Raw genomic sequence first — 15,032 nt, forward strand, 5'->3', positions numbered from 1 at the left:
AAAACAATCAGCAGATGTCATAAACACAGAAAATGAGCCACAAAATCAGGACACCTGGCCACTTCATTTTTAAATTGTAACCATGGAACTTCTACATGTGTGAATTATGAAAACATGCTCTCATGTTTTAGATTTTGTTTCCCATATATTCTTTACAAATGTACACTTTCATCTTAGGCTCTCTGAAGGGTAAATAAATGTTATGCCAAAATATAACCTAAAAACTATAACCTCTAATTCAAAAATATTTTCTGTAATTATAGAGAGAATTTAAAATAGCACTTAAAAAATACCATTAATGTTCAATATCATCAACTTTATATTCAAACCAATGAAAAAGTTACTTATTCTGACGATATAGATAAAACAGTTTGATTATAAAACTATTAAAAGAAACTAAACTTATTACCTGATTTGTTCAGTACAGTAGCCTCAAATGAAAATCTCGGAAAATTTTATAAATAAAAATAAGCTTCAGGGTAGACATGGAAGAGAGCAAAAGGAGGGTTCCCAAGATCCTGAAAATATTCTCTTTCTAGATGCTGGTTCATGGTAGTGTTCCATTTGCAAAGAGTCAATAAGCGATACATCTGGTATACCGGCATATTTCTACTTGTTACACCTCCCAAAATTTTTCAAAAACCTTCCTGGTCAAATTCTTTATATAAATTTCAATGTATATTCTAAGCACTTGTGAAAACATCATGACAAGGGTCCTAAAGATTACAGTTAACAACAGAACAAAAAAGTACATCCAACAAACTGATAATGCCAAAAAAACACAAATCTAAAGAGTCTTACTTGATTATCAGAAATCTGCTTGATAAGTGGATCCCTTCGGGCTTGTTGGAGAATATAGAGTCGAGCCTCATATTTTCTCATAAGTTCCTCGGTTTCCTCCCTGTGGTCATCCCACTGAAGACTGTCGATAATCATATCCTCCAGCTGCTGCTGTCTTAACTCGACACCATGCTGAGTGCTGTCCCACTGGTTCTTGACCTTTTCCACTGGAGGAGGCATATAAAAATAATCCCAGAAACTAACGGTCAGGAAAGGGGAAAAATACCTGATACCAAATTTCTCATAAGTAAGGTTATAAATAGGAAAGAAAAAGAAGGCAAGTCGGCATATACATTTTAAGGGAATTTAATACATGTCTGCCACACTACACAACTGATACATTTCCGAGACTATTCTTGAAGAAGAATCTTGAATTAAATTCTATTTTAAATGCCCTGAAATACCTCACAATAAAAATATCTACTATGGATAAACCAAAAATTCTAAAGAAAATAAATTCCTATGTAATGTATATTCACAGACCCTGGTTTGACGAAGGCAGAGTGTAACAATACTTTATGACAGAACTTTAAGACACAGATGCAGTCACCTGTCATCCTCAAAGGAGATATTCTAAGGTTGTCAAGATTTTACAAGGAAAAAATCTATCTAAGAATACTTTTCATATTTGTTTTACTGTAGCATGAAACCTGTCTAAAAGAAAGTATTTTTATACGTTCAAGAGAAACACTAAAAGCAAATTAGATTCAAGTTCTATGTACCCAGTAGCTCTTTACCATAAAAAAAATCCACATTAGTTCTTTTCTTCTTTCCTTTTTATTGTTTCTATTTTTCTTTCTCTCTCTTCTGTCTACTCTCCTCCCTTTTTCTTCCCTACCTTCTGTCCTCTTCTCATTTTTAACATGGAGCTAAAGAAAGATCTAAAGAAACTTAAACTTTTGACTAATTACTTCATGAGTAGTTCAAGATCTTGAGCACTAGTCAACAATAGTTTTGAATGACTTCAACAACCCACTGATAGTAAGTAGGTAGGAAATTAAAAATAAACTTCTAGAAGATGCTTTGGATGTCTCACAGACTGCAGAGCAATAGTTAAATACTGGGCCAGCAAGAACTGAACTATAAAATAGCATTGCAGCTAAGTCCTATTGGGACCTATTGGTAAAATTCTTGGGATAACAAAAGGTTATAGCAAGCCATAAGAGTGATCAATTTAAGATTGTTCAGAACACTGAAAATTATACTTATATGTAATAATTTTTTAAAATTGTTCATTGAATTTATCTGTTTTAAGCTGCCTTGTTCAACAGTTTAAATAGATTGCCTAAGTTTTTCACTTAAAGAAAGAATGAATTTATCATAATGTTCTACTTGTCAGTTAAAAAGTTAAAGTACTTATGACCAATGCTATTACTAATAGAATCCTTTAATATTGAACAAATAAAATGAAAGACATCAAGTGAGAGCACATATCACAAGCTTATCATTAAAAATAAGCAAGTTGTTCTATTCTTTGTGAATAAGTGCTAAAAGCAGGTTATTATAGGCAGTACACTCCTGCTGAGAATATTTTTTTCATATGATGAATAATGACAAAGATTATGCAGCCTCTATCCAAATAAAAAAAGGAGAGAAAACAAAGAGAGGGAGTTAAATTGGAAAGGGAAGATATTCAGAAGAAGAAAGAAAAGTCTTGTCAAAAACCTTAAAAGAAAGTTTGGACAAACAGGAGGTGGTAAAAAATAAATAAATAAATAAATAAAATGGTAGAAAAAGCAAAATGGAGAGGACTTTGTAAATAGTTTGGTGTCGCTAAAGAAGAGAAGCTCTTCTGCCATGTAACAGGAAATGGAATCACTCCAGAGTTGGGTAACAGGCACAAGGAATCCATCAATTAAAAAAAAAGGGGTGGGGGATGGGGCTCCTGGGTGGCTCAGTCAGTTAAGCGTCTGCCTTCAGCTCAGGTCATGATCCCAGGGTCCTGGGATCGAGCCCCACATCGGGCTCTCTGCTCAGTGGGGCGCCTGCTTCTCCTTCTCCCTCTGCTTGCTGCTCTGCCTACTTGTGCTTTCTCTCTCCATCAAATAAATAAATAAAATGTTTTAAAAAAAAAAGGAATGGGGCACCTGGGTGGTGCAGTAGGTTGAGCAACCGACTCTTGGTTTATTTCCACTCAGGTCATGATCTTGGGGTCATAGGATCGGGGCTCCGTGTCAGACTCCATGCTCAGTGCTCAGAAGGGAGTCTGCTGGAGATTCTCTCTCCCTCTCCCCGCTCATGCTCTCTTCTCTCTCTCAAATAAATTAATAAATCTTTTTTTTAAAAAAAGAGGGAGAAAGAAGGAAAATGGCTTATGTAGTAAAAAATAAACCAACATTGTAAGACACTAAAAGTTCTCCGCTAACTCATTTCTTCCAATAACATTGCTGCTGTCACATTGATATTAAAATTGAAACATACTTTTGACTGTCTTCTCTTCAGAACTATTAGACAAGGTAATAAAATACCTTCCAGTTTATAGTCTGCCACAAATATTTATTAAGTACTTAATTTGTATTGGACACTGTGGGAGGCCCCAGGGCCAGAAAGGTGAATATTTACCATCTATGGGAGAGAAAATCAAAATAATTGTGAGATCTACACTGACATTATGGGGGGAAAGCCCACAGCAGGAACTAAAGATAGAAAATACAGTTCACCAGGGACCAGTAGAGGGTGGGAAAGACTTCACAAAGGGGGTGACATTTTAGCTGCTGAGTAGAATTTTACCGGGGGAGAAAAGGCCGAGAGGAAAGAAATAATGCAAATAATTAGGAACTACCAGGACATTTTAAAGAATATCTAAAATATAGAATAGCTACAGATGGGGTGGAGGGCTGTATGGGAGAGGGGATGATGAAAGCAGGCTGTGACTATCCCTATATGAGATTTTTGAGAATTTAGACTTTGTTTTATATGCCATACAGATTTAACAGATGATTTTAAGTCAGAAAGCAAAATGAAACAGGGATCTTTGCTGTGGTTGTTGTGTACGTTTATTTTTTGTCTTGTTTTATTTTGCTTTTAACTTAATTATTCCCAAATTAGTACCAGGCCCATAGGTACAAGTGTGTTGCTCAATAAATTCTTTTTGGAATGAATTTGGAGAAGAGAAGTTAAAAGACATAGCAAGGTCTGGTTTTATTAATTAATTATAATGGAAACATGGGTTTGCATTCCAATGTTTTCTCTAACTTTTGTTTTTTGATTCCTTTAAGAGGAATCCTAACTTGGAGCGCCTGGGTGGCTCAATCGGTTAAGTGTCCCACTCTTGGTTTTGGCTCAGGTGATGATCTCAGGGTCAGAGGATCAAGCCCCACATTGGTGTCCGAGCTCAGGTTGGAGTCTGCTTGGGATTCTCTCCCTCCCTCTCCTTCTGCCCCTCCCCCCACTCACATGCATGAGCTCTGTCTCCCATATATACATACATAAATAAATCTTTTTTAAAAAACTAAAAATAAAAAGAAATCTTAAAAGAAAAAAAATCCAATGTACCAGTAATTACTTAAAAGTAATAATGTTAACGCTTTAAGGAATTCATATAGGAATAGTAACAAGGTCCACAAAAAATAAAAATCAAAGGAAAACTGTAGTTTAAGAGTATCAAATATCAAATAATATTAATTTCTGGTTGAATAATCTGTGAAAATGTGTGTGTGTTACCATTTTCAGAGAAAGAGGATGATATATAAATTTTTTTAAACGTACATTTTTCTGTGATTGCTGTCCTCACATCTGAACTGGAAGCTTTATTTTTCAAGTTCTGTGCCAATGTAAAAACATAATCAAGTTGAGGATGGCGTTGTTCCAAGTCAGCCTTTGTGATCTGTTAAGAAAAAAATGATTATTAATCTAAGTGAATAAGCCTTACCCAAAGGGTACTACTAACAGAGCAAAACTGGTGTGCGGACATCAAAATTGTTTTCCTCTTATACAGGACAGAGAGGCATCAGCAATACAGCAGAAAAGAGCAAGGTTTGAAGTCAAAGGCCCTGGGTTCAAATCTCAGCTCTGCCACTTTTCATCTGGGTTACCTGGCAAGGCACTTGACTTTCTGTGTTTTTGTTTTCATGAAAAGAAATAATAGAAAACTTACAGCTCGGCTATATCAAGTCTAAGGAGCTTCAATGAAGAAAATCCCTATGAGAAAATGGTCTGAAAACCTTAGCAGTGATTTCTGATGATACCTTGTGTGTCCACCCTACATGAGATATAAACACAAACTAATGTCATCTACAGGGATGGGGGTGAAACATTCAAAAGATGATATTGGAATAAAATTAAATAATCTCAGACATGAAAAATGCCGCTCTAAAGACTCTGTCAAAGTGCTAATAAATAGGGGCAAAAAGTTTTAAAAATCAGGAATATAGTGTGTTTTAAGCATAGAACTAATAAACAGCCGTAACGATTAGAAAACACAATTTCCAATAAGTACAAACAGGATGGCAAAGATTCTCTCCCAGCTCCTCCTCTTTATAAATTCACTAATTTTGCCGATTTCAATTAGCCCTAAAAAGTGTCAAATATTATTTCTAGATGGATTATTTACAACTTCTAATCCTGAATCCCAGAGAGACATTTCAATGAAGGCTGATTATTTCCTTCTAAATGGCCCAAGAACCTCTCAACACAACACATCTGAAACTAAATCACTCAAACCTCATCCACAGCCCATTTCTTCTATTCTTTATTTCCACTAATTGTAATAGCATCACGTTAGCCATTCAGAAAGGGCTCTTTTGCTTGCTTTAATAAGCATCTCTTGCCTCCAATTTATCCTAAGCACTAAAAAGCATCCCAGTCTTCTCATCAGTGCAGGGCATTGTTATCATTAGTCTGCAGCCACCATTAAAAAAGGAAAAGAAAGGGGAAAAGATGCTTGCCAACTGCTTACAGACTAAAAGCCCAACGGGCCTACGCTTAAAACACGGTCAACGAGCTCCTTCCCAAAGTGAACTTGAACCTGTCTTTGCTATCTTACTTCCCACAACACTTCTTTATTGCACAAAGTTGACCCAACGTCCTTCACGCTCCCCTGCCCCATGTCTTTATTCACCCTGTTCCCTATATCAGGAATGTCATTTACTTCATCTCCAGAGGTCAAAATCCTACATAGTCTGCCTTCCACCGCTGTGAACTAAGCTCCTTCCTCACCCTGGCTCCCCTAACAGGTGGCTTGGACCTATCCTACGGCTTCTCTTAGATTCTGCCTTGCTGCAGCAACTTGTCCACCTATGTGCACTAGGTGCTTCCGCCTCACCATGGGCATATTTGTAATCTGGGGATAAAATCAATACCACCTCAAAAGACTGTTAAAAAAGTGAATGAGATGATACATTTAAAATACTTAGAAAACTACCCAGCATACATTAAGCACCTAATAAAAGTTAGTAATAACTACTGTTATTATTTTATGGTATATTCCCAATTTCTATCTGGTATGTTTTTTTCAGTATCCCTATGCAACACATAGCCTAGAACCTAGCACACAATGAATCCTGAACATCTATATTAGATGGTACATGGGGACACCTCGGTGGCTCAGTGGGTTAAGCGTCTGCCTTTGGCTCAAGTCATGATCCCGGGATCCTGGGATGGAGTCCTGCATCGGGCTCCTTGCTCAGGAGGGAGCCTGCTTCTCCCTCTGCCTGCCGCTCCCCCTGCTTGTGCGCTCTCTCTCTGACAAATAAATAAATAAAATCTTTAAAAAAAAATAGACGGTATATGTATAGTGACAAAATTCTAATCAGGAGATTCTCACTTCTAAAGTCAGCAATTAAATAAGCCTGTTATGAAATAGTTGAAAAGGTGCTTCAGGAAAATAACTCACATCACACGAGGCATTAAATCTCACACGAATTTACTTCTGTATTGATGTGCCTCACTTTGTGGGTATCAGATTTAGACTTTAAAATACACTGAGTCTCTAACTTCACGTTGGTAAACCTCATCTCACTAACACTAGAAAGGCAAGACAAGCTTTACTCTTCGGAGCCAGCCAAACATGGCATGGCGGTTTGACAGATAAAGAGTTTTTTAAAGCTCATTCTCCCAGAGTTTAGGACAAACAAAGGAGATCCAAACAGATCTTGTCTGTTTCTGTGTTGTGGTATTTCCCTGACAAGCCTTTACACGATGCACTTACTTTCATTCGGGAAACTGTCTTATTGATCTCTTCTATATCCCCGACAGTGACAATGTTGGACTTCAACATCTGGTCGATGAGGACTAGCCAGTCAGCTAGCTCTGTGATCGTTTTATCCAGATCAGCAGGAACTGAAATTTCCGAAGTACGAGGAGACTGAGCAGGAATGTCTGACGCAGATGACACTAGCACCACCTTTTGGACACCAGGATGAGCTGAAATTTAAAACCATGGCAAAGTATGAATACAGCAACAGGATGTTCTGATTGTGGTGGCCTAGTGGTGATGTGTGTCTGTGTATTTACATAAAATTTTAAGTAAAAAAAAATTGTAGGAAGCTTTGATTTTTTCATACAAAAATGACAATGGCATTTCCTGTTGGATCTATAGTCTGTGGTAGTCATAAAGCCAATGAAATCGTCCCACAACATTCTGGGGCCACAAAAACTCAGGAGTCACTGACACTAAGGGAAAAGAAAATTAAAAAATGGGAGAAAATAAAAAATAAATCAACCATAGGAAAATCAGGACCACGATTTTATTTTGTCAAGATGTTTGCCTTAATTATAAATAAAGTCAATTTAGTCTAATTTTCTATTCTTTTCCAATTAACTTGATAATATGAGTATAAGTCATTCTTAATAAAATTGAAAAAGCCCTTCCACTACCTCCATTTTGACCTCAAACTTTCTAATTGATTAAGTTCTTCTTTCAAGTGTATCTCTAAACTTAGGCAAAAGACCCAGAGGGCAAAGCATCCCCTGATGGGAAGCTAAACTACCCCCCTCAAGCAATAAGGACTGCCCTGAGTCAGCAAGTCCCTGCTTGCTTGACTCCAGGACGATGTTTGACTTGACCTTTACTGCCCACCTGCAGGTACACACCGATCTTTCTCCCACATTTTCCTTATATCAACCTGGAAGGATTTTTCAGCACTTTGGGGACAGTCTTTGAGACATTAGTCCTCTGTCTTCCTGATGTTGATTTCACTGAAATAAATCCCTTTCTTCTTTCACCACCACTGGTTTCTCTGCCTTTGGATTTTGTCAGCAGCCAGGGGCCAAACTCAGTCTGTTTGGGACCCCGGGAGCCAGGGGTTCCTGCACCTCTGGGCCCCAGCTACAAAATCATTGTGAATACTTATGTTATAATCTACGTATATACTCACTAACTTTCAGTTAACCCTTAATCCTGCAGCTGGACACTTAAATCGTTACTTCAAAAAGGAATGTGCAAGGATTATCTTCTTATGTACCGTATTTTGCACTCTTTTGATTACCACCTTAGTGTAAATTTCCCAAAGTAGAATTCCTGGATCAGAAAATGAAAACGGTTAATGTAGCTAATACTTATTGACAAACTGTTTTCCTTAAAAGTTGGAAATCTGGAATTCCAACAGTAGGTATGGAACTGATGAACTTCCTACATCCACACCAACAATATTCTATTTCAGTGGATAAACACATCCTTCACCACTGTCTTCATTTATTGTTTTTTTAATTGTCAATGAACACAAATATTTTTTGTGTTTATTAACCAAATATGGTATAATTTATAACCGTGTTCTTTATCTGCTTCCTTATCAGTTGGGATGAACTCTTTTTACAAGACAGATGAACTTTTGCCATATTGTTGAAAACAATGTTTCTACTTTAGGATTTAATTTTTGTTTCTTTTTAATATATAGATTCTAACAAACCTGCAGTGATCAAACCCATTAATTTGTCTTGGGGGATTGTTTTCCTAGAACTTTTAAAGTTAGACTCTTGTCTTTTCCAAAGATTTGATAAATATTTTTTTCTATTTTTTGTTTGCCTGTTTTTGTCTTGCTTTGTTTTTAAGAAAGGGAGGTTGGCTTTTTTTTTTTTTCTTTAGCTTTGATATAAGAGAGAATTGAATTAATTATTAGATCCACCATCTGGAATCCACTTTAGCATACGGTATATTAAATGAGGCTTAAATAATTTTCTAAAAAATGTAGTCAACCTGTAAATTAAGCCCAATTCTAATAAAAATCCCAGCAATTCTGGGTGTAACTTGACAAAAATCATATATTCAAAATCTGACTTTCAAATCAATATAGAAAAGGACCACAAACAGTCAAAGCAGGTGGAGGGTTAAGCCCTACTTGATATTTAGTTGTATCACTTAGCTAATAATGAATGATTAACTCAGTGTTTTATGGACCCAGACATTCAAAGAGGCCACTGGAAGAGAAGAGCCACAGTGCATGGGTGGCAGAGAAACCTGACCTTGGCACAGATTGCATTAAAGATCAATGAGGAGGAATTTACTGGCCAATAAATGATACTGGTTAGAGTGGACACCCGTGGCTGGAGCGAGGAGAGGGGACAGAATTTGACCTCACATGTACCCTGGGAAAATTAATTCTTGGTGGATTAAGGACCTGAATATGAAAACCAAAATTGTAAAACTGTTAGTTGAAAACATAAAAACAGAATCTTTATGACTTCCGAGTACTAAAAATGCTTAAAAACACACAAAAAGGGGAAGCTATTAATAGACCATTAATATTTAAGAACTCTGAAAACAGCACCATTAATAAAGATGTTAGAAGCCATAGACTGAGAGGTATTTGCAATGCACACTCTAAACAAGAAATCTGTAACCAAAATAATTTTTTAAACTCCAACAATACTAACAGACAATCCACGAAAGAGGAAGCAAGAAAGAAACATGAAAAAAAGCCTCAGTCACACAGGTGTCTGGGGAAAGCAAATTGAAATGAAATGCCCTATCGCTCTCTATAGGTCACAGGTACCCAGAAACCCTTCCAAGGGCTGTGGATGCCCAAATTATGATTATCATAATAAGTGATTTGCCTTTTCACATTCATTCTTTCCCAAGTGTAGAGTGTTTTTTAAACTTTTTTAAATTTAAATTCAATTAATTAACATACAGTGTTTTATTAGTTTCAGAGGTAGAGTTTGGTGATTCATCAGTCTTATATAACACCCAGTGCTCATTACATCACGTGCCCTCCTTAATGTCCATCACCCGGTTACCCTATCCCCTAACCCCCTTCCCCTCCAGCAACGCTCAGTTTGTTTCCTATGATTGAGTCTCTTATGGTTTGTCTCCCTCACTGATTTCATCTTGTTTTATTTTTCCCTCCCTTCCCCTACAATCCTCTATTTTGTTTCTTAAATTCCACATGAGTGAGATCATATAATTTTCTTTCTCTGATTGACTTATTTCTTTTTTTTAAATTTTATTTATTTATTTGACAGAGAGAGAGATAGCGAGAGCAGGAACATAAGCAGGGGGAGTGGGAGAAGGAGAAGCAGGCTTCCTGCGGAGCAGGGAGCCCGATGCAGGGCTCAATCCCAAGACCCCGGGATCATGACCCAAGCTGAAGGCAGACACCTAACGACTGAGCCACCCAGGCGCCCCATCTGATTGACTTATTTAGCGTAGTATAATACCCTCTAGTTCCATCCACATCATTGCAAATGGCAAGATTTCATTTTTCTTTTTTTGATGGCTGAGTAGTAGTATTCCACTGTATATATATATACCACATCTTCTTTATCCATTCATCTGTTGATGGACATCTGGGCTCTTTCCATAGTTTGGCTATTGTGGACATTGCTGCTATAAACACTGGGATGCAGGTGCCCCTTTGGATCACTCCATTTGTATCTTTGGGGTAAATACCCAGTAGTGAAATTGCTGGGTCATGGGGTAACTCTATTTTCAACTTTTTGAGGAACCTCCATACTGTTTTCCAGAGTGGCTGCACCAGCTTGCATTCCCACCAACAGTGTAAGAGGGTTCCCCTTTCTCCGCATCCTCGCCAACATCTGTCATTTAATTTTAGCCATTCTGACTGGTGTGAGGTGGTATCTCATTGTGGTTTTGAGTGTTTTTTTTACTCAAGGCTATATGGCATGTGTTATAGTAAGAGACCAAATGCAGAAGTGGATATGAGAATCCAGGTGTCTTCTAATTTGCCAGAAACTAAAAGATTTTCAAAAATGTAAAGCAATGCCACTTTTCTAATTAAATTTGTTTTTGTCTTAGAAAAACTAGTTTCTAACAATATATTTATAAAAATATATTATTTTTATTAACATGTAATAAATGGATTCGTTATTGCTACTTTAAACAAATAAATAATTCTTCAAATTTCTGTTTTATTTTTTGATTAGGTAAATATTTATAAACATAACTCACACAATGAAAGCTCTTTGAGGGTCCTCAATAATTTTTTAAGTGTAAAGGGGTCCTGAGAACACAATGTTGAAGCGCTGATAACATGTTGAACAATGAGAACCCTCACACGGCTGGTGGAAGGGTGAACTGCAATAGGCTGTCTAGACAGGATCTAGTCAAGTAGAAGTTCTCCATATTCTCTGACCCAGCAACTCTACCATTATATACCCTACAGAATACCTCACATACCACTCTGCCCCATCTTCACTGTCACTTTATAGCTTCAAAACACTCAAAACAACCTCAATATTCATTCATTGTTTCAAACCATCAAATACCTAGTAGGGATGTACTGTGTGCATGGCACTATTCTAGATGCTGCAGGATGGGAGTGGGCAAGACACAGAGCCCGCCATCACGGAGCCTGCATTCCGGAGGGGTAGGTGGACAGAGGATATGAGGTAAAACCAATATAAGAAGATGGAGAGAGACAGGATGTATTGGAGATATGGTGGGCAAGGTCAGGAAAGGCCTAGCTGAGGTGACATTTGAGGAGAGAACTGAATGAAAGGAGTGTGTGAAACATGCAGATACCTGAAAAAAAGACATCTGAAGAAGAAAGAAAGAAGAAACAGCAAGCACAGAAGCCATAAATGGAAACGTTCTCATGTTAGAAATAGCAAGTAGACCAGTGTGTTTGAAGTAGGGAAAAGTGATAAGAAATGAGATTAGAGGGATGGACAGCAGGCAGATCATACACAGTCTTCTGGACCACAGTAAGACTTCAGCACTCAGTATGGATGAGAAAGAGAGAACAAGATTGTGGTGAGCCAGGAGGGACACAATAAAACGTATGTTTATAAAGCGTGACTTAGCTGCTACCAGAATAGATTATGGAAGAGTGGAAAGGCAAGAACAGAATCAGGACAGTGAGAAAGGAGACTATTTCAGTAACACAGATGAAAGATGAGGGCGTTCAAGACCATGGAAGTAGCTGGGATGAGACACGGGACTGACAACTTGCTGATGGATTAGATGTGAAATCCGGAGAAGTGACTTCAAGTGTACTGGCCTAAGAACTGGTTAAACCCTCTAAAATTAAAAAGTGGCTAAAGCCATGGGACTGATGAGCACACTAGAAGAGACAGTCCTGAGGACCGCAGTGGATCTGTGTAGTGGAGCACGACACATCAGTGAAAATGCACAGACCAGAGCTGCTGGCATCCAAATGTATGCTAGTGAGAAGGATCCAGTAGAGAGGAGAGAAAGAGGGGAAGTAAAAAGCCAAGAGAAGATGGGAGCCAAAGCCCAAGTGGAGGAGATGATCTTGGAAAGAAAGAGATAAATCTTCCATGGGATAGGAAGGAAGTATGCACAGTGTGTGAGGACAGATGTAGTAGGTAAACCTACTTATAGAGATTCTCTGATGGGAAAAAGAAGATCTTGTTGAACAAAAAGTATTTTTGTCTTTTAAAAATGAGAAGAGGTCATTAGTTGAGAGATGGGTAGCAAGGGGCACTCAGAGAAAAGTACAGTAGGATTGCCTCTCAGTGCTGAGCACCCATTTGAGGAGGGTCAGCAAGAAGCTGACCTGGATAAACCTCAAAAACAATATGCCAAGTGAAAGAAACACTGTACGAGAAATACCCAGAATAGGTGATCCATGGAGACAGAGCATAGACTGGTGGTCGGCACAGCGTGGGAGTAGAGCGGAATGGAGAGACACTGCTGAATGAGTAGGAGGTTTTACTTTGGAGTGATGGAAATATTGTGGACCTAGACAGAGGTGGTAATTGCACAATAAAGCGTATGTATTAAATGCCACTGGACTGTTCACTTTAAAATGGTTATTTTTTTTAACATAATAAAAAAGAAGAAATTGAATTAGAACACTGTGTAGGAGGAGAGGGACACACTGAAATAAGTTTCAGGTCTCATACCTGTCCCAGGGACGAGTATCTTATTAAGAATGAACTACCCACCCACTGAAGGCGTAGTGTCGCTATACTTCTAAATGTGTATTAAAATTTTGTGTATTAAAATGTTCTCTGTTCCTTTGTCATAATGATGCTTCAAAAGGTAAGATAACCTATTGCTCTTTCATAAAATGTATCAAGTCTGTTCCCTGTAGGTATAGAGTTGAGCTTGTGTTTGCAAAGCCACAGTACCCAAATGTTAATTCAGTGTTTTGAATGTAATCAACAGACCTATCAGGCCCCAGGTATTTGGGGGGCGAGGTACTGGGAAATATAAGTAAAACAGATTACAAACTTGGCTCTTACCAAGTTTGTGATCTCAAAAAAGTTTTTAAAAAACCTTGTCACTCAACACTTTTTCAGAATCCTCAGAAGAAACAGGAGGCGGGGGAGGGACAAGGAAAAGGTGGAGGGGGAGGGAAGACGAGAGAAGGATGATGGGTGGAGGGGAATGAGAGGAAGAGGAGGAAGGGGGGAATCAGCAGCAGCCCCACAGTTGGCACAGAAGAAGTGGAAAGTTAGGGTTCATCACACTTGGGGGTTTGCCTGGTGACTCAACAGAGGGAGAGCAGGGCAAGGAGGTTTCCAGAGCCTGCAAGGCAGTGATGAACAGTGACCACAGTGGCTACTGGGCAGCAGCCTGCCCTCTACTCCAGACAAGGAGAGAAGGAAATGAAAGAGTGAGAAAACTCTTCTTTCTTCAAATCTTAGTGATCAGCATTTGTCAGTAAAGACCTTCCCTGGGGTGGAGAATTCTTCTGAATCCCCACCTCTCACCTGATTCCCAGGATATCCACCCAAACTTTTTGTTTTCGGTCATTATCAGTGTCTAATTAACACAACTCCAGAACACGTTAACACAGCAGACATAGCAGGTTATAGCTGATGTCCTGAAAAACTGCGTGTCCCCAGAAGACTATCCCTCCATTCACCCACCTTGCATTCCCCTTGCCTTCAGGGGCCTCCGCATAGGAGGCCCAGATTCCACTCTAGGCCCAGGAAAGGTGAGAAGTCTTAACTACCAAAGAAGGAATGCCTTGCACACACTAGGCAGTGAAATATGTTTTGTGTTTTTTTTTCATTCTTTTCAAAATATTGAAAAGTAGAATAATAAATCACAATTGCAGTGTGTTTTTAAATAAGTTTTTCTGACATTATACTTACCATCATAAAATTTTGCTATGCTTATAAACATTTTTTGTGAAGAAGTAAACTGTATCTTACCAGCAATTCTTGTCTGAGACACAGAACAAGGTTCCTGGATGTGTTCCTTCAATGTGCTAGGCACTTCTCTGCATATCTACAGCATCAGGCCAAACAAAGAGAAGAATACTATATAAATAAAGACGATTATATTTTTGAAAGAGGAAGTGTTATTCTAAGTGATAGTTCTGCTGCTTTTCATCCCCCTCAATGCCTGAGCTTCTGTCTCCACCTTCATATCCACTGCAGTCTTCCCAGAGCGCCCCCTCCACCGACATTATGGTAAAGAGTGCCAGCCAGTCCTTAGCTGTCCTAGCCCTTTGGAACACTGAATGCTGTCCCTCCCTCTCCCCGGGATACTGTGAATATTCTGCAATCCTGACTTAATGCCTCCCTCTCTGATTGATCTTCTAAGCATCCTTCACCAGCTCATTCTCCTCTGCCAATCCATCAAATACTGACATTCTACACGGGAGGTTTTTTTGGTCTTCTTACCCTTGGCCCTGGCTTCTTTCCCTGGGTCCTCATTTCTAATGGTTTCATTTATCATATGGAGCCTTAAAAAGCTGAAGACTCCAAAAAATATATCTTTAGTCCAGCTCATTCTGTCAACTGGATATTCAGACATGTCCAAATTTGAATTTATCATCTGTTTCCCTGACACTCCCTTCATAAGGTTGTCTAATGAC

At 38.4% G+C, this 15,032-nt stretch overlaps 1 protein-coding gene across 7 annotated transcripts in view; it reads right to left on the bottom strand.

Annotated features, from left to right (window-relative positions):
* The window catches only part of UTRN (utrophin), a 491,233-nt gene that overhangs the window by 246,789 nt on the left and 229,412 nt on the right, over positions 1-15,032 (bottom strand). For all 7 annotated transcript variants that reach the window (XM_032407730.1, XM_032407732.1, XM_032407729.1 and 4 more), the window contains 4 exons: positions 14,365-14,440; positions 6,989-7,203; positions 4,549-4,666; positions 802-1,007 (listed from right to left, as the gene is read on the bottom strand). In XM_032407730.1, coding sequence (XP_032263621.1) covers positions 802-1,007; positions 4,549-4,666; positions 6,989-7,203; positions 14,365-14,440 — 615 coding nt within the window. The remainder of the gene's footprint in view (positions 1-801; positions 1,008-4,548; positions 4,667-6,988; positions 7,204-14,364; positions 14,441-15,032) is intronic.

This window comes from Phoca vitulina, unplaced genomic scaffold (genome assembly GCF_004348235.1).
Source record: "Phoca vitulina isolate PV1807 unplaced genomic scaffold, GSC_HSeal_1.0 scaffold9, whole genome shotgun sequence".
Lineage (NCBI taxonomy): Eukaryota > Metazoa > Chordata > Mammalia > Carnivora > Phocidae > Phoca > Phoca vitulina.